The 21,140-nt window shown below is 32.1% G+C and overlaps 1 protein-coding gene across 14 annotated transcripts in view; it reads right to left on the reverse strand.

Annotated features, from left to right (window-relative positions):
• Nucleotides 1-21,140, reverse strand: part of LOC123679759 (CAP-Gly domain-containing linker protein 2) — a 37,972-nt gene that overhangs the window by 2,860 nt on the left and 13,972 nt on the right. For 3 of the 14 annotated variants that reach the window (XM_045617235.1, XM_045617234.1, XM_045617240.1), the window contains 12 exons: nt 10,660-10,812; nt 10,392-10,598; nt 10,114-10,321; nt 8,640-8,853; nt 7,865-7,915; nt 5,550-5,690; nt 5,298-5,462; nt 4,216-4,435; nt 919-4,160; nt 645-701; nt 293-480; nt 24-208 (listed from right to left, as the gene is read on the reverse strand). In XM_045617235.1, the coding sequence (XP_045473191.1) occupies nt 24-208; nt 293-480; nt 645-701; nt 919-4,160; nt 4,216-4,435; nt 5,298-5,462; nt 5,550-5,690; nt 7,865-7,915; nt 8,640-8,853; nt 10,114-10,321; nt 10,392-10,598; nt 10,660-10,812 (5,031 nt within the window). Of the gene's footprint in view, nt 1-23; nt 209-292; nt 481-644; nt 702-918; nt 4,161-4,215; nt 4,436-5,297; nt 5,463-5,549; nt 5,691-7,864; nt 7,916-8,639; nt 8,854-10,113; nt 10,322-10,391; nt 10,599-10,659; nt 10,813-13,244; nt 13,329-14,482; nt 14,558-16,034; nt 16,089-21,140 lie in introns of all 14 variants that reach the window. The other 11 variants (XM_045617226.1, XM_045617227.1, XM_045617233.1 and 8 more) reach the window with 10 other exon arrangements.

Here is a 21,140-nt window from a genome sequence, read left to right on the forward strand (position 1 = left end):
ATTTGAAAGATATACATAGTTACCTTCACATAATTCACAATAAGGCCTTGGTTCTGGTTTTTTCTTAATTTTATCAGTAGGGGGTGGAGGAGGCATATCTTCAGACATTTGCTTGGGACAATCCTCAGTTTCGTGCAGATCAAAGCAGTCACAAATATCACAATATACTCTTGGAGCAAGCTGCCTCGAACTGGAAGAGAATCCCATTCTGTAAAGAATAAATTTAGTTACGTAGATGATATGTAATTTGTTCATTAGGGAATCAGATATTAACAAAAATTCTTATACTTACAAATTCAACTCATCAGCAGCCGCGGGACTATAGCCTGATTCCAAAATTTCGATTTTCGCTTTTTGTTCTTCATTCTTTTTTTGCATATCTACTATTATGGAATTGAGGAATTTAACTTGATTTTCAGCCAACAGTTTATCCTCCAAGAGTTGCTGGTAATCACATTGCTCATTATTGTTAGAGTTCTGCTAATTTGAAAGAAAAATAAATGAAAGGACATGCATGAAACAAAGGATAGTGTGAAAAGTAAACCAAAATAACTGCTCTAACTAATTCAATAATTAATAATGAAGAAGAACTAATATAGCAAGAAGAATTTATTACCATTCAAGAGATACAACATTATACTCACAGAATTGTTGCCTTCATCTTGCTTTGAAGTGATCACATTATTTTTGTTTATTGCAACCTAAAATTTGATTGCGTTAAAATACAGTGGATGTTACATTTTTATTAGTTTCTATTTAAATGTGTTAATTTTTTCTGCATTCAATAACAATAGTTAATGATTTTAATATGGGATATATTGAATTCAACAAACCGAAAAAAAGAAAAAAACATGTATACTGAGAACATCTCCACTTGTAAAACCATTGTATAAAGATACAATGATAAAACATACTCACAGATTTCAATTTCTGCTCCAAAACAAACATTTCGGTACTTTGGGTAGCAAACTTCCTGCGTTCCTCATTCAATTCAAGTTTGCTTTTTTCTAAACATTGTTCTAATTCTTTAATTTTATTGATCGTAGATGCATCAACATAATCATCCTGTAATTTCAATATGGATTTTTGTAGGTCACCAGCCTCTTTTTCAGCAAATATTGCTATTAAGTTTTTCTTTTGTTCAGGTGTGAATTTTAGGTTTTGTAATGCTTCTAGCATATAACATTTCTGTGATTCGTATTCTTTCAACTTATCTGTAACAACTTGGAGTTGATTTGCTAGTTCCTTGAATTCATTCTGTAAAATTTCTCCTTTTTCATTTTTGCTCTGGAGTTCAATATTTTTGAGTTTTTCTTCACTAAGGGCGTTTTCTAATAATTTGTATTTCTCATTCATTATTTCTATTTTGTCATTTAATTCCTTGAAGTGCTTATCCTTTTCTTGCAAATTATTGTTAGAAAGCTCAAGAGCACCACGAATACTCAATTTTTCTTCTTCTATTCCTTTCAACTTTTCTTCGTAAATATTGATCTTCTCAACCAATTTTGTGATTTCTTCAGTATTAGCATCATAAGCCAAACATTTTTCATTGAACAGCTTTTCAGTATTTTGTTTTTGTTTATTTGTTTCTTCAATAGCAACATTCAACTCTTTCACCTTTGACTCTAAAGAAGAAATTTGGTTTATGTAATTTTGTTCATTATTATTAGAGTTCATTTCGATGCTTTCTCTATATTCCTTGAATTTTAAATTAATTTCTTGGAGCTCCTTATTTGTCTTTTCTACTTCTTTCTTCAATATTTCATTAACATTGTTCAAATCAGATATTTTTATTGATGATTCATCACATGAAGTGGCTAATTTTTTCTCGAGTTCTTCTAATTTTTCCGTCATTACTCTTTCTTTCTGTTCTATTATTATCCTTGAAATCTCTATTTCTTCATCTTTCTTTTGTAATGTTGTTTGTGAAGTATCTAATTGGTGTTTCAATTGTTCATTTTCTGAAGATTTTTCTGATAAAGCAGTCTCCATTTTTTCAATGGTACTCTTAAGTTTACAATATTCTTGATCTGTAGTTTCTTGAAATATCCTATTCATATCTAAAGTCATTTCAAGATTTGATTGCAATCCATGAATTGTATCAAGTAGTCTATTTTGTTCTTCCTCCTTTAGACGAATCTCATTTTGTTTTTTCTCCAATTGTTGATCATGATTGCCTTTTATATCTTCAATCTGTTTTTTCATTTCTTCAATTGCCTGTTGGTGTGCTTTATCCAGATTAGTTTTGGATGCATCTAGTTCAGAGCATTTTCTCTCAAGTTTCATTATCCGACATTCTTTTTCTTTTAATTTCGAAGTTTTTTCTTCAATGGTGATTTCTATATCATTGAGTTTTTCCTCATAATCTTTCTTTATTTTTTCCAGATGTGTTTCTTTTTCAGTTAATTTTTTGTGGTGGTCTTCAATTTCTCTGATATGTGATTCTTTAATTTTATTGATTTCTTCGAGTAATTCTCTAACACGATTAGTATTGGTAACAATTATTGCTTCAGAGGACTCTTTAGTTTCCGAATATTCTTTTTCTATTTTCAAAACGTGATTTTCTTTTTCTTCCAATTTTAAATTTTTTTCTTGTATTTGACGTTCAAGATCTTGAATTTTGTTTTGATATTCATTCTTTGTTTTATCTAGTAAGGTTTGGTTTTCAAATAATTTTGTTCGCATTTCTTCCAGTTGAGCACTATTATCTCCAGAGGAATTGATCAGTGATCGTATCTCCTCATACATTTTATTCTTTTGAATCTCAACATCTTCTAATTTCCTCTCTAAAGATTCAATACTTCTTTTCAGATCTCCATTATGTAGATCAAGTTGTTGTTTGTCTTCATTCAATTTTAACGATTGTTCTGTTATTGTTTTGAGTGAATTCTCTGCACTCTGTAGTTGAGTTGACTTCACATCAAAATCGTGCTGCAACTTTTCATAACCTGATGAGAGCGAACTGATTTTTTCTTTTTCCATATTCAAACTTTCAATTAAATTTGCATTTTCTTGTTTCACGATTTTCAACTGATCCTGGAGTTCAGTATTTGAAGATATCGCCGACTTTTTCTGGATTTCAACATCTTTCGATTGTTTCTCTAAACTATTTCTCAAATCGCGAATATGGTTCAAGAGTTTCTGATTTTCTTCTTTCAGTGTAGAAGATTCTTGAGATGCTATTTGCATGGAATTAGTTACAGTGTCTAGTAGATTGGACTTCATATCAAGATCTAATTTGAACTTTTTACATTCTGATTTTATCAAATTAATCTGGTCATCTTTAGTTATCAATTCACCTTGTAAAGATTCAATTGTATATTTGCTTTTTCTTTCATATTCTTCAAATTCATTTTGAAGTTCAGAGTTCAAAGAATCACCTGTTTCTTTCAATTTATCAAGTTCTTCTTTCAAACTTTTTATTTCTTTCTCGTAGTTTTCTATTTTTTCTTCGTTTTCTTTCATTTTTGATTCGAACAACAAAGACTGTTCCTCAGTCTTTTTAGCTGAATTCACAATGTCTGCTTTAATATTTTCCAATTCTTTCTCCAGCTGTTGCTTTTCTTCAATTAATGCTATTGATTTTTCTTCAGAAGTTTGAGACAGTTTTGTTATTTCCTCTTTAGCGTTATTCAGGTCTTCTTTAACTTGATGTAGTTCTTTATTCAATGTTTCTGCGTTTTCCTGATGTAGTTTAAGATTCTCGTTGATTTTTGCTTCATAGCTAAGCTTCATTTCTTCAGACGATTTCAGTAAAGCTGCAATTTCATCTTGTTTCTTCTTTAATTCATCATTGATTGTTTCCATATCGAAAGTTTTGCTACTCATCTCCATTTTCAATTTCTCTAATTCTTTGTTTAAATCAGCATGCTCTTTGGACTGATCTGATTGTAATTTTTGTACTAGGTTCTCATTTTCTGATAAATTTTTTTTGGTGGCTTCCAATTCGCTATTAAAATTTGAAATTTCATTATTTTTTTGGGCGATTTCATTTTCATAGAATTTCAGTTTTTGTTTTAATTCTTCGAGGGATTCTTTCACTTGTACATTTTCCAAGGAGGCTGATGTTAGTTGTTGGCTCAAAGTATTCCTTATAGAGTTCAGTTCTCCAAGTTGCTTTTTGGTAATATCTAGCTCCTTCTCAAGCAGTTCCGTTTGTTCTGAGGACAAATAAGAATGGAGAAAAATAATACAATAATAATTTTTTAAGCATACCTGTTGCTAAAACTTTGTCTTCTCCTAGACTTTTCTGTTGAAGTGTAAGATTATCTAATTCACTTTTCAATTTTTCGATCTCTTCATTTGCCTTTATCAAACTTTCCTCAGTTTCGAATAATTTATTTGAATTTTTTTCTGTGTCATCATTGCGGCTCCTCTCTATATCCAGTAATTTTTGCAATTCGTCGATCTCTTTCATCCTCCTTTCAACCATAGCCTTAACAAAGAAGAGTTAACATTTATTAAAATATATACTAATAAAAACACTGATAATTGAACATGTTGGTTTATTATTTCTCTTATTAAAATTGATGAAATATTGGTGAACGGTGCATTTCATTCTTTAGAAGAATTTTTATGTTTCAAATTTTAATATTATTATTTTTGATGAACCATGTAAAATTTGATGTTGAATAAATGTTATTGTTATTACCTCTAAGTAATTAGGTAACTTTCTGATTTTGTTTTCTGTTCATCTTTAGGTATAATGAAAGTTAACTAGTCAACAAAAATTAAAAGTTAAATAGTTTCAAACACTATATAGAGTTTTTGTGATATACATCAGATAATCCGTTGGAAGATCGGTAGATTGTGATATGAGAGTTTATGTTAATAGGTCTCTGATGGGTTACTCTCCTGTATGTTACACCTTTTGTTTCAGTTGTTTTTATTATTACTATTTCATTTCTACACAGAAGTGGAAATAAGCTTTAGATGACTCATTGTAATTTTTCAGCCTATTTTGCATGTATTGTCAATAATTAAGTTGACAAAGCGTTCTAACCACTAGATCACTAGTGACATGTTAGTGAACGAGCTCGTAATGTTTAAACAGGGTGTACTAGAATAACATCAGAAAATTAAAAAGGGGTTAGTCCTGATCGTATATTAATGAAAAAATACCTAAATACAGGGTGTATATAGGTAAGTAAACATTTGCCTTGAATTTTTCCAACGGGAGGGATATATTGAAAAATTCAAACATAATTTAATGAAACTAAGACTTTGAGGTCCATAATTCATTAAAATTTCATACAATTGAAAGCAATTATTATTATTATTATTATTAATTCACTTACTTCTGCATCACTTTTAAGGATTGACGCTTCTTCAAATTTGAATAGCAGGTCTTCATTTTTCTTTTTTTCATCCTCAAGCTGCCCAAGTAACTCAGTACGATCTTTTTTCAGTTCTGTTAATATAAGCATATGCTCTTGAAGCTTGACGTCGCATTCTGCTCTATACTGAAATGTTTTACACACTTTAAATCTAAATACAATACAAAACAGAATATAGCTAGAGAATGGATTAGTTCCCAAATTGTATCTTACCGCATCAAATTCTTTTTTGAGTATTGTTAGTTGCTGTTCTGCTTCTTCTGCCTGATTTGCTGCTTTGGTAAATTCTTGTCTTTCCAAATCTCTCTCTTTGAGAAGCTGTTCAATGTGCTGCTGTTTTTCTTTTACCATATCCTGTTAATCAATGCATTTTAAGATTTGATTTGAGACTTAATAAATAGAGAGCCTTATATATTCATCAAGCATCGCCTTTTTCGAAATTATAACATGAAAGTTTCTCTTAAAAAAATTAAAGAAAAATAGATATAATGAATTTAAACAAAAAACTGGGTTATATCAATCTCTATTAGTGTACTTCCTTCTATTCACATAATATTGCTTTTTCAGTGACAATAATCAACACTTAGAATTTTTAAAGGAAAAAATAAATATAAAGAAACAGTTCATTTATTTCAAAGCTTTTCTCAGAAACTTAAGAATGTTTGGGAATTGACTGAAAACTAGTCAATAGTCAATCAGTTGAATCAATTGAAGGGGCAAAAATAAAATATGGAAAATCCAAAACTGACTTAATGTAAAACATAACACATATGATTATACTAAATGTTTCAGACATACAGAATTAATACCACAATGTGAATTAGATGTGAAAACAATATCCAAAGCTAAATACTTGAAATGAAATTAAAAATCCCGACTTGGAAACATGTGGATTAGAATTTTTCTGTATATGAATGCAGAACTATTTGATATTCAAGAAAACTATATTAGAAAGATAAAGTCGAAATAATTTAAATATTTTGTTGGTAATACTATCATCTATACTCATGTGGAGTTCAATTATCAACTCCCTTTTAGTTTATTTATAGTGCTCCATTCTCTAAGGTCATCTCAAGAGTTTTTTGAAAATTTTACTATAAAAATATGGAACAAAATCTCTCAAATTGTCGAAATTATCAGATTTTTTAACATAATAAATTTCGATGAATAATACATATTTTGTGTTTCATTGTCGGTACTTTTTTTGATAATATGGTAATATTTCATTCTTATTTACATCGAATTAGAATTTAGATGGATTTCATATTTCAATGGAGTCAACGTGAAAAAAATTCCATTATCAGAATTTTTTTTTTTTGTATCATCACATGTTTCAAATTTCATGGTTGATTCACGTATGTTAATTTTTCTTGAACTTCATCAATTGACTTTAGCCTTTTAAATTTATTGGATAGGAACTAATTTTTGTAATCAATTAACTATTAGGAAAGTCAATTTTTTTTTAATTCATTATCCTCATATTATCTTTTATCAAAAGATGAAATTTGTTTCTTTTTTTGTCATTCATGATCAAGATAAACATATTATTGCTATCATTAAATGAAATTTATGTGATGAATTTCATTGAATCATGAACATGAGTTCATTTTCCATTCTTTCTTCAAGATTCAATTTCAACAAAGTTGTAATTTGAATTTCAAACCAATAAAATTTTAACTATTATTTATTTAAGTCTTTCTAGTATTACTTTTCAATAGAATGCATCGAGATAAAATCATTATTTACTAGATCATTTAATGAGACAATTTGTAATAACCTAGATATAAAGGGTTTTCCAATAGGAATGACACAATTTGAAATTGTTATAATAGCATCACTGTATGATTTTTTGACATTTTCAATAATATTTAGAAATTGTTTTATCAAAATGAGAATTCATTTGTGAATAGTGAGTTGAATTAAAAAAAATGCATGGACTACTTTATTAAGACTGACCATGCGTCGTATTGTAGACAAAGAAAGTGAATTTTCTTTACGCGATGCAAAAGTACCAGTATCAAGTACTTAGCCGTACTTGGTTGCTTGCTCTTGGTGCCACTTCTAAATTTGTCCACAGTAAGACGAATAGTTGGTCTTCACAAAAGTCAAAAAATTCACCGTGATGCCGTTATAACCATGTTATATTGTACAATTCCTATTGGAAAACAAAATATATGTTTTCATTATCCCTAAAGCAAATTAAAAAATAAGGTAAAATAAATAAACCAACACAAATAGATAAGAAAAATATATTATACAACAAACTTCGTTAAACTATAAATAAACCAATATGACATCAAATAAACCAAAATGAAAAATAACAGCCATTAGTAAATTGCAATACTGAGATTTATCAAATTGCGATGTTAATAATAACATAAGGCATGACAAAACTTAAAACACTAGGCGCAAAAACGCTGCTTGATGAATATTATTTGGCTTCTGTAATTCTCTACCGTTCATTTAATAAGTTGGTATGTGAGAAATACTTGTGTAACCCAGAAGACTGAAGTCCTTCAGTAATTTACCTGAAGAGATGGCCTGGGAGCTGCCGGGCTTTGAGACTTCAAAGGTAGTTTCTGATGCAAGAAAAAGGCAAAAAACATTGTTAGTTGAACACACTGTTATATCGACTAAAAATAAAAACAGTCAAATTCATTAAGTAAACACATGCGATAAAAAAAAACAGTTTTATTCATTATTTTATTAGAAAAAAACAACATGCAGAATGCCAAACTGTACAACATTCATGCGAAGTAAAAAAAAAATAATTTCTTAGTTCTTACCAAGAAAATGGAATACAGTAGAAAAATTGGTTTTTATTAGTTTTGTTTTGATTTGTTCATGCTCCATTCGATGTTGTACAATATAAAAGACATAATAATAATAATATGAACTTATTATTTTCAAAATGAGCAACTCAGATTAGCAAGACAACAATTAATCATAACAAACAACGTGCTGCATTAAAAGATTACTTATAAGCGATAACAGTAGATTCAAGTATGGAAGCAAAAAAAAACAATTTTATTACTATATCCGTTAATACTTTTGAACATTTGTTGGTCTGAAAAGATTATCAACGATGCCATGTCGACATCTTTCGAGTCATTCATAAAACATATTAGTAAAAAACAATATCAGAACAAAGATATGATTAACACATATATGTACAGACATACTACGACGAAAACTTTGACCCTACCTGAACTTAAGGGTTCCCTATTTCACTACGGAACCCTAGAAATAACCAAGACAGTTGGACATTCCAGATGCGTTTAGTAAAACGTCAACAAAACATACCTTAGGGGTTAGGGAATTCACACCAAGCCTTACCCTTCTTATGCTAGAGGCGACACTGGTCATGGACTCTTTAGAGCCAGACCTACGCAGACCAGATGGAGGCAGACCACCAGAATTGTGCACTGCACATGATCCTGGTTTTATCTTCGATGGGGATTTACTAACTTTGCCTATGGGTGCAAACAGGCCAAAGTTCGGCTGACATGTGAAGTATCTGGAACATTTTTTTCGGTTACATCGTTACAAGTTTGGAGGTGTGGTTCACATGAGTTACAAGGAATTGGTGAAGGAGACATCTTCAGTTTGGAGTAGCATAAATCAGAGGAAAAGGAAAAAGACTGAAAGAACTCCTTTCCAAATTTGGTATAGCAAGTCCAATGAATTGAGGAAGACCATTTCCTTATATTGACACCTAAAGTAAAAGGAGTAGTTGGAAAACAAAAAAGACGGTCTAACAACTCATTTCCAAGCTTGATATTTCAAGTCCAATGAACTGTTGAAGACCACACATTTATGTTGGCACCTAGAGCAGAAGGAGAGGATGAACAAAGGAAAAAAAGGCCTAAAAAACTCTCTTCGAAGATTGGTAAAGCAATACAATGAATTTTTGAAGGGCGCACCCTAACATTGGTAACTATAGCAGAATGAGAAGGTGTACAAAGAAAAAGAAGCCCGTAAAGATATCTTTTTTAAGTTTAGTAAAGCAGCTAGTGAATTGTTGAAGGCCACGCCTTTATATTGGTATTTCAAAAGGGGTAGTTGGACAAAGAAAAAGAAGGCCTAAAAGAACCCTTTTCCAAGCTTGGTATAGAAACTACAATGGCATAGCTTTATGCTGGGCCTGTTATAGCAACAAGAGGAGGTGGAAGAAGAGAAAAGCATGAACGAACTGTATTCAAAGTTTGGTGCAGATCTGCTAAGAGAAGATCGATCAGATTAGATTTGGAAGAATATATGGTGAATGTATAAGTATAGTGTAAGAGTGAAACAAAATCCTGAATTCCTGGTAATGCTTCAATATTGCAAGTCAATGGCGCTTCATAAAAGAGAAGCTTTGGAGGTGTTGATTCAACTAAAAACAGGAAGAAAAAAGATCATAACATGATACCATACCAATCACTTTTAATCCAAGAAAAGGAATGAATACAAGAAGAGTTATTAGGATGAAGGAACGTCTTTATATGGTGGGCAATAATGAGCGAATGATCCATACCTAGCGAACACAGTAGTTCACCTATAGATCAAGCGCTTCACGAAGGAGATTAAAACATGAAATTTCATAGGTATCTTAGCAAATGAAGTCTATAGACGTAATGTAGTCTTCAAAAAATGAAACAAACAGGAATCTCAACGGAAAACTAACAATATATCGATTCGATAAATAATATTGGGACTAACATCGAACCCTGGGAAACCCCAAAAATGACTCGATACATCCGATACCAATTCAATGTTATCTCGTACGGATCCTCACCTTTTACCTTCAACAGATCCATCGTTTTTTCCTCTGGGGTCATCCAATTCGACCCCAACCCATTCACCAGCTGCAAACTCAGTGTAGCCAATAAATCTCACAGTGCCAACCTTAGAGCCCTGGCTACTCTTTATTATCACTCTGTCTCCTAACTTATAGTCGATGATTACCGAAGTAGACATCGAAGCCAGGCTGGTATTGGATGCGTCTGAAAATCGTTATCTACACTATACAGCGCATCTCAAATAAAACGTTTTGGATCCATAGACCTCACTTACGATGTGACATGGGCGACCTTAGCAGACTTCTCGTACTGCCGGTCGGAGATACAGGACTTCTGACTCCGTTCAGTGGCGTGGAAAACATTTCGTTTGACTGTGGCACTTCTAAAGGCTGCCTGGTCAGTCTGGTGAGCCTTGAGAATACCCCCTTCTTAGCCTCGCATTGAAAATACCTGACACCGGCTACGGAACCATCGTTCTTTCCTAAAAATAAAGGTCGGAGTGTTCTTAAGCGGGTCAGAGAGGCCAAAAGATACCAACTGACCTACAGCTTCATCCAGAACTATGCCTGCCCATTCTCCTGGGGCAAATTGGGTCTCCCCGATGAACGCAATGGTTCCGGGTTTCGTACCTCCTACCCATATTCGTTGGCCAATTATGAAGCTGTCTGTGTCTTGTGTTAAAACTGTGCTGGAATCTGGTTTCGGATGAAAAAAGGTATATGTGAGATTCTAGATTTTATAGTAGTATATGCCCCAACGCATAACTTGGCGAGAGCCAGTGGCGTCCGTTCCTCACAACTTTCAATTGATTTTTCTTTTGTGTATATTACGAGTATACATTTTTTTTCCTGCTACTTTTGTCTATCTGCTCTTACAACAAGGACTGTTTTATTCAACATTCAAGAATATATACAGGGTGATTCACCGGGATGGCCTATTAGACGTTTATGGAAAACTAATCATAATTTTCAGCTGAAAATTTGCTAATTGGGGTTTGAGACAATGATCTTTCTCCATAAAATATTTACAGATCTCCACACCTTCCGGTTATACCGGAAACAGACTACTACTTCCTTAGTTCAAATGGCACACCCAGTATATTATTGCATCATTAGATAGCTTTTTTGACGACAATTTCGTCAATAGGCCATCTCGGTGATTCACCCTGTATGTATATAAAGATTCTTTCACTCTTCCTGAGATCAGTGAGTTATTTTCAAATTTGTAGTCTGCGCATTTAGTTTTCTCGCCAAGTTATACGACATGGCTTGTAACATGTTAAGATGCGTGCTAAGTATAAGTAATCAAAAATTCATATTATTGTACGGTGGGAATAATATTGATTATAAATTATTAAAATTTTAATATGATATTTAATAATTTAACATGAGAAATTTCCCATGTTGTTATTAATGTTAAAATCCATTCTTTTGACCTGGATCAATAGTTAGATGTCACACTTCACACAATAAGTCCCAGGCCTAACCAGTAAAAACACATTTTTTCTTAAAAATTCGACGACAGAGTCACCTTCAAAGTGATACATGTACTTCACGGATTCTCCAACTTTTCAATACTTTTTCTGAATCAAGATTCGACGTTGTCATATTTACGTCTAGCCCAAGACTTATTGAGCGACTGTATTATTTAAATTTTAAGCATTACTTATAGGTCTAATGTCAAGTCGACAAGATACGAAAAAAGAAAATGAAGGATATACAAAAACATAGAAAAGTGATGGTATGTATCAATTTGAAAATATAAAAATAATGCAAAAGATTATTATATTCGAATTTTTGATTGAGAATCCTAGTATCTGACACTTATGTCATCCATAATTATTTTAAGGTCGAATAAAAGGTCAATTGATTTCACAATTGAATCGCAATTTTGTCTATAAAGCTATTTCAACTTTTTAACCCCGAAAGTAAGGATTCAATGTGAACTGAATAATGTTTTAAAATATTCTATTGTTATTTGAAAATTGATATTTCGATATGAACAAATGATCTTATTATATTATTATTATATTATATTATAATAATAATATAATGGGTAAGTACATAAAATATATTGTAGATTGCTAATCTATGAATAAATGAATACACCAAAAAGCTTGAGTTTTATTACACTGTTTTTTTTATAGCGTAGCTCTAGATTCAGAAAGGTTTATAAATTTTTTTCAAATCTTATATAAATATAATTATAGGTACTAATATAAAAAAAAAATTTGATAACTTTCTCGAGACTCCCAATTCTTCTGGACATAACCTACGCACTTGAAATCTCACTATGGTTTAGATCAGAACTCAATCTCTGAAAAACGTTTTCATTTGAGGGGTCTCTGATGAATATGTCAGGAGATATAACGATTCTTGGATAAAGAATAAATTTTTACTGTTATTTTTTTCCAAATTTCGAGTTCAAATTTCCTCAAAACTGTGAGGTCTACAAAAAATCGGTGAGCTGTGTCAGAATTGACCACCCTTAATTAGCCGAATTTCGAGCTCTCCCGAAAAATTTTTCTAGAATTTTCCAAAAAAATTTAAAAGTTCCTTCATGGGAATATTGTACCTTTTCATTGATTGATTCGATTACGTAAATTACGAAAATGCTTACAGTTGGGCGATTAGTCCATTACTTGAAAAATTATAATTTTTGTTCGAACTAGTTCGTTCTTTGTATTTCAGCTTATAATCAACAAACACTAGTAACATAATCTCCAATGACAGCTGTCACAAGTTAGAAGTGTGGCCAACTGTACAAATTCTATTCATAAATGAATCTACATAAGTATAAATTAATTCTATAGTTTACCGATGAAACTATTAGTTTCAAAATCTGAAAACGTATTTTATTGAAGGAACTCTGCATTATATGCATATTGTCTACACCCACACTGGATATTTACAACAGCATATAGAAGGAGCCAATCCAAGAATCGAGTTTCATTCTCGAACAATTTTTTTTTCAACTGCACGCCAGAGTAAGTGCATGTTGCAGACAACGTATAATATATATATAACAGTCATTTCCACACTGTGATTAAGTACCAAGCATGTTAATAAGTTACACACCGCTTGCCTGCAGACCCGTAGCGTGAAAAGCACACCTGGGAAAACTATACCTGAATATCTGTTCAGTCCTGCTTCTCTTAACCTGTGCGGATATAATTCCCAGAGATGGTCCATGGAGGATGACGAACTACCAGCTGACACAAGCAACATTTAACACAAACATGCAAATGGATCATTCAAGGGTGCACAGTGCTCTCATACTTGAAAGGTTTAGTCATACACTAGTATAATGAAACACTAACAGACTATTTGACAAATTTCCGAACCGTATTTTTCAGTGATGATTATAGAGCACGTAATAATTTGAAACTTCTACATAAGAGGTGGCTCTATTTGCATGAATATTTTTCGAAAACACAGTAATAAAAAAGTGAGTTTTCAAAGAGGCCGCCAAAAACCAATTTTACGCAACGTGACGTCACTAGAAAATATGAATAATTAAGTGCCATATACAAACGTTTCTGTTTTCATTAATGATTCAACCATTTTTCTTTGTAGAGATCATTTTGATGTGAGTATACAATTATTAATTACTATTAGAACAATATTCTTTATACTGTCAAATAGCCTACTTCTACAATTTCTCTAAATTAATGTGAAATTGCATAATGCTTCAAATTGAGAACATCTTTAACTTTTATTTTCTTTTGGCCGCTGTACACCCTTTTTTTTCCAGAAAAACCTGGACAATATCATGCTTGTTTCCGGTGAAAGAGAACAGTTCCTGCAATCAACTAATTCTGATCATGTCACCTATTCGTGTTTTCATCAAGTTGATACCCACAAACCGATTCAAGAGTAGGTGTTCTTGAATGGAAATTCTTAAAAATTTGCTACTCCTACAACCAAATTCCTCAGCAGAGGATGTTTATTTACAGTTTGATACATTTGATTAAACCACTTGGCAAATGTATCTGAATATTCGTTTTTGAATTAGCACATGGTAAATGAATTGTGCAGATACTTTTTTAAACAGTGGAATCGAGAAGTCTGAAACCTATTATCGTATTTTAGACAACCTTGCTCAAGACCACAACATCGTTTAAAAAATAACGATTGACGTATTTATTTTAAACAGAAGTTAATTTCATGTCTCTTAAGAAATTGCAGTTTTTTCAACAAAAAAAATTGCATCAAAATCAAAAATATTGAATTTCTTGCGTTTTTAATTTCTTGTTACTCTAGTTCTGATATAGTATTTCAAGAAGTGACATTAATACTAGGCTCTTAGTAAAATTATTTCAATTGTGCAAGAACTGCCCTCTTCACAGGAATCTCTTAAACTTACTAGAAGAATATCTCCTCCTATATGGTGACATGCTGCTAAAGCGTAGATAGTCTCCTGTGTCCTCTTCTAACAAATCTAATGAATGCATGCAAACACATGAAAACACAGAATCATGCAAAAATAATCAACAAAAAATTATCACAAATGAAGGCAGGTTGTGCAAAACTTTTTGTACACACTGTAGACCTCGGTATGAATGTGATAGTGATAGTCCTTTTTTGAAGTGGAGAATTTTTAACTATTTTGCCAAATCATTGAGAGAAACCAATATAGAGGATATCGTTCTGACATTTTTAGAGAAATGAAACAATTTGTGAAATTATTAGAAATATAAAGCATTTTCAAGTAATTTGAGAATGGTGTTTTCGGGATAATTTTTTGATCACAGCTAACTTACCGGATCTTAATAATAATTTGGATTTTCCTGAGGATTACTAGAAAATTCTTTGAATTTTTTTTATCGGTAGCAGATGATATGACAAAACTAGAAGAAACCAAAAAGTTGGACCAAAGTTTCTTATTACATTTTACTAAACTACCAGTGTTGAGAGAAAAGCGGGTACTGTTGTAGAAAAAATATCACCCTGTAAATTTTCATTCAAAATTAGCATGTCACATAATTAAAACTTTAAATTCGAACATCTACGCCAAGTTAAAGTTGAATATCTTGTGAAGGGAAAGAGCTTCGAGAAATAACTTGAAAAAAAGTTAAAATTTAATGCCTTGTATCTCGAAAACAAAGCGTTTGCAGGCCCATGTTTATAGGACTTTTTTTTTCTTAGTACCTTCAATTTAGGAACACCTGTATGTCCGAAAAATCTCAATCCTATCGAATTTGTAATCATTGATTTCTTTCTCAACATTCTTCTTGAATTTTCTATGGTCAAGATTATGTGGTCTGCCTGAAAATTTTCACGGAGCCTGAAATTATTATTTTACATGAATACCCAAAATGTCAACTCCGTCGTTTTTGTAATCCCAGAAATAATGGGGATTTTTTTTCGATATTCTTCTTGAATTTTCTATGGTTCTGATTAATCGATCGACATAAAATTTTGCACAAGGTTTCAAATTGCCATGCTACATCCAAATCCAAATTGTCCATTTGATTGAATATACAATTTTGGAATTAACATTGGTACAAATTTTGCCGATAAACAAACATTAAACTTTCAGAATTTTATCTCTCGGTCGAATCTGCAGTTTTAAAATTAACAGCCATATTTACGGAACATCTAATCAGATTTATATACATATTTAAATTCCTGATGACCATGAAATTCATTTCATTCAACTTTAAACTTTCTTCTCACAACTTTATGTATTCTAACTATCCTATCTCTTGTATAATAGAAAAATATTAAAACATCAGTAAACAGGTCATTATTGGTCTCTCTTCGATCCAAATGAAAAACAAATTGATCTCAAATACGCAATAATCCACCTAAAACTTAAACAGCAAAAGAAAACAATGTGTACCATGTGAAACGAAAATACTACAACCAACATACGTGGGTGTTAGAAGAAATATTCAGTCCAATCTTCTACGTACCTGACAATCTGGTATACCTATTATGATTATTAGACACCCTTCCTACGTCGTAATCTAAAACAACAACATCAAAAAACGATCCACAAATAATCTTCAGAAAAACATAGATTTGTCGATTCTCAACGCATCAACTTTTCACGCAAGCATAGAAGGCAGAACTGTCACATTCACCCATACGAAAGATAGCAGAAATATCAAGGTGATTTTTGTTTGTATCGGGATAAAAATCCTACCCCCACACCTTTCAACTGCAGGAAGGATTAATTTATTCTGTAGAAATCCAATCTCGATGTCCTTATGGATTGTACAGGTTGTAATAATAACGACATCGTTTTGATGTATGTTATGTATGTATAAGTACGACGAATTTGGTGATTGTCGCTGGTGTACGAAGACAACACGACAATAATAACTGTACGTTTCTTTCCATAATTGGGTGGTTAATAATAAATGCTCCTACGGTATATGTTTATCGACATATTACTACCGCAGGCTAGAAGTCCGTTTCGAGAAACGAAAATAATAATAAAAACAAAGAGTTATTTTATAAAAGTTTAATGAGTCTTCTTGATGAAGGATATTTAATATAAATCAAATAATTTGACAACTTTGTGTCTAATCCTTCACAATAATATATCTGTATGATATATTCAGTTTATTTTTGTCTTGGAATATATTCCAATTCTAAAAATGACAAATTTAATAATCAACCAAAAGAAAAATTCAAAATGACTAAAACTGTACAAATTGAGTGAACGGTTAATAAATTGAACAACTAAATTAACATAAAGACAGACGTACGTTTCGGAATTTTTGTATTTAATAATACAATTTTTCCTCATCAGTGCCTTATAGTTCAACGGAATTATTAAATTTACAAACTTACCACGTGTATATCTACCTCAACAAAATTGCAAGTAAGAAACTACAAACTAACTAAACAGTATCGGTTGTTCACGTGAGGATTCACAGAACAAGCCATTACCTAAGGTAGTTATTTTATTCAACCCTCCAGACAAAATATCCATGTGGAAAGGACTACGAAGAGTAATAAACATAGATAGAGGGAGTAAACGCAATTTTTACATGGTTAGATTACGTTGTCAGATTGTGATATATTTTCAAATCTACAATTTCACTATATCGTTATGAATGTATATTATATTGAATGAAATATAAAGGGTGTTTTTTTAAAAGCTATAGAACTTTAAATTGCAATAAAACAACGATGGATTATTCGATTGACATGAATTTTATTTATCCGCAAGATAATCTTGGGGCATTACATTTTAAATATGATTTCTGGCATATGACCGCCACAGCTGGCTCGGATGTAGTCCAATCTGGACGTCCAATTTTCGATGACTTTGTGGCCGTTGTCTTCCAAATGGTCAAGGGTTTGTGGCTTATCCGCATAGACCAATGACTTCACATAGCCCTACAGAAAGTAGTCTAGCGGTGTTAAATCACAAGATCTTGGAGGCCAATTCAGAGTTCCAAAACGTGGAATTAGGCGGTTACCAAACGTGTCTTTCAATAAATCGATTGTGGCACGAGCTGTGTGACATGTAGCGCCGTCTTGTTGGAACCACAGCTCCTGGACATCATGGTTGTTCAATTCAGGAATGAAAAAGTTAGTAATCATGGCTCTATACCGATAACCATTGACTGTAACGTTCTGGCCATCATCGTTTTCGAAGAAGTACGGACCAATGATTCCACTAGCCTATAAAGCGCACCAAACTGTCAGTTTTTCTGGATGTAACGGTGTTTCGACATACACTTGAGGATAAGCTTCACTCCAAATGAGGCAGTTTTGTTTGTTGACGTAGCCATTCAACCAGAAGTGCGCTTCATCGCTAATGGACGTAGTGCGCGATACGTATTCCGCACAGAACCATTATTTTCGAAATAAAATTGCTCTATTTGCAAGCGTTGTTCAGACGTGAGTCTATTCATGATGAATTGACAAACCAAACTGAGAATAAATCACTTGACAGCTGTTAAATCGGTCGCCATCTTGAAAAGAAATGCCAACTTTAATTTATATACCTCGAAAAAAAACACCCTATATTTATTTGAGTGATTCCCGATTAAATATGCGAATTTGAATATTTGGAATCAGATATTCTTCCTAATTGTCGAGTTTATAATAAGCTGAATATTTATTATTTTCTGTATCGACCTGCTGAAATCGAAGGTTTGGCAACTTTTGCTCTCCTAGTTTCATCGCTTGTTTCACGTCGTTTGGCGCGCTTGAAGTTGTTTTTCTGAATTACTGATATATTTAGGTATTTATTTTAATATATTTTGTGTTAATATGAGACGTTGATTCACTATGGGACATAAGAAGTGCGTTCTTTGTGGAGAAACTTGCGAATTGTTTGAAATATCGTATCACTGATACGTTTTCATTTCCGCGCGCTTCATGTCAAATTTGATAGTTCATGTTGGGGACAAAATTTGCTTACTAATTATGCTCCCTCCATCTATTTTTGTTACTCTGAGAAAAGGACATGTTTTTGAATTACTTGCTTGCGAAATATCCTTCAACATCGACAATCACTTATTCATTAGAGCCAAATTTCTTCTTCTCTCTCCCAGTGAGCATTGAATTTGAGACACTCTGTACCTAGCCGAATCGTTTAAAAAACTGAAAAAAGCAGTGACTTAAATTTTAAGTTTTTTTATCCCCCAATGATCCAACATTACCGAAATTTCACCTGAAAATTCGTTTCAATAGATTAATATTTTTCAGCTAGCTCACTTTGTCTCCTCTACCACTAAATATAAAATTATTTCGAGAAACCTTGTATAATAATGTTTTTATTTCTATTGATTTTTTGTGGAAATTACGAGAGAAAGTTCGCCTAGAGACGACCTACCATTCAAAGCTTGTTATCTTCATATAAATTGGCAAATAAACATGAAAATTGAATTAAAAAAAAGGAAATAGCATTAATAACATAGAAATAAACATATAAAGGGTATCATTCTATATAGTAGCTAATTAGGAAGATAAACTTTGATCTCGTTAAATTAATTTTCGTTTTATTAATTAGGAACCACGTTTTAAAGTCTTTAACTACAGAAACAGAAACTTTTTTCATATGTGAATATTCTTCGATCAAAATACAGAATATAGAACATTTTTTTCATCTATTTCTGAGGAAGTCAGTGTCATTATTAGTGATTTTCTTTACACGATATAAGAGTACCATTACCAAGTACTGAGCTTACTAACATTTTCAACGCCCTTCATTTCGAATGACCTTTCTATAGATAAATTGAATCTGCCCTAATTCTCAAAATAACTAGCTTATTTCATTGCAGAAAAAGTCGACATCGGCAGTAAAACAAAAAAAGATTGCAAACCTTTAATTGATTTAAATTGTACTAGTTTTTTTGGATATTTGATTACAATTTTTTTTCAACTCAATGACAATACTTTCCAGTTAAAAACTATTTTCTCCGCCCACTGAATTCAATATAATTCTATCATTTCAAGACATGTTAATTTTTGTATTGTCCAACTTGATTACAATTTACATATTTATACTTCATTTATTATAAAAGATGAACATCAGAGTGGGATTTGTTATTCAATGTAATATCTAAACTTAGGCGCACAATTCAACAAAATATCCTTCATTCAACTCATACGTAATAAACAATTTTTCAAATTATAGCGTTTTTTTCACACATACCTATAAATTAAACATTGCCGAGTCGAGATGAGATTTCCTTCAAGTGTTGCATCGAATTAGTTCTGTTAACAGTGTTAACACCTCTTCCGTTCTGGAAAATACCTCATTCACACGTTCTATATATAGAACAATGGCGGATTGATGGATTAATTGGAGATTAATTGCAATATCAATTAAAATTAATGGCCCCTCGAGATGCAGTCGGTCAGGTAGTCATTGATGCGATTCAGAATTTCTCATTAAGAGGTGTATTGACTATTAACCGGATTATTCTCGCCTTAGATCATTTGCAAACTCCGAGATATTACAATGAAGGATGTTGTAATAGCGTTGCAAATTTCGTATGAAGGTTTACGATATCTTTCTAGAAATATTTCAGAAATTCCAGAAAAGAACTGCGTTCAGAAAATTGAAATTAATTAGGTTTACGAATTCGATAATCTTCTAAAAGTTTACGAACAGCGTAGAAAGTATTTTTTAAATGTCAAACTGGCATATGATTTGAATATTCTTCTATGAATATCTATGACGTAGGTATGTAAAATAGGTGTTGAATGTCAAACTGACATTTAAATATTCGTCTATGACATCACCTTTATTAATCGAAAAAGTAGAGATATTAATAATAATAATAGATCAGTTATTATTATTATTTTTTATTATTCGATTGACATGAATTTTATTTATCCGCAAGATAATCTTGTGGCATTACATTTTAAATATGATTTTTGGCATATGGCCGCCACGGCTGGGTCGGATATAGTCCAATCTGGACGTCCAATTTTCGATGACTTTTTCCAACATTTGTGGCCGTATATCGGCAATAACACAGCGAATGTTGTCTTCTAAATGGTCAAGGGTTTGTGGCTTATCCGCATAGACCAATGACTTTACATAGCCCCACAGAAAGTAGTCTAGCGGTGTTAAATCACAAGATCTTGGAGGCCAATTGACAGGTCCAAAACGTGAAATTAGGCGGTCACCAAACGTGTCTTTCATTGAATCGATTGTGGCACGAGCTGTGTGACATGTTGTTCCGTCTTGTTGGAACCACAGCTCCTGGACATCATGGTTGTTCAATTCAGGAATGAAAAATTTAGTAATCTATTCTCTATTCCGATAAAGCGCACCAAACAGTCAGTTTTTCTGGATGTAACGGTATTTCGACATACACTTGAGGATTAGCTTCACTCCAAATGGGGCAGTTTTGTTTGTTGGCGTAGCCATTCAACCAGAAGTGCGCTTCATCGCTAATGGACGTAGTGCGCGATACGTATTCCGCACAGAACCATTATTTTCGAAATAAAATTACACTATTTGCAAGCGTTGTTCAGGCGTGAGGCTATTTATGATGAATTGTCAAACCAAACTGAGAATAAATCACTTGACAGCTGTCAAA

The sequence above is a fragment of the Harmonia axyridis genome, chromosome 5 (assembly GCF_914767665.1).
Source record: "Harmonia axyridis chromosome 5, icHarAxyr1.1, whole genome shotgun sequence".
NCBI lineage: Eukaryota > Metazoa > Arthropoda > Insecta > Coleoptera > Coccinellidae > Harmonia > Harmonia axyridis.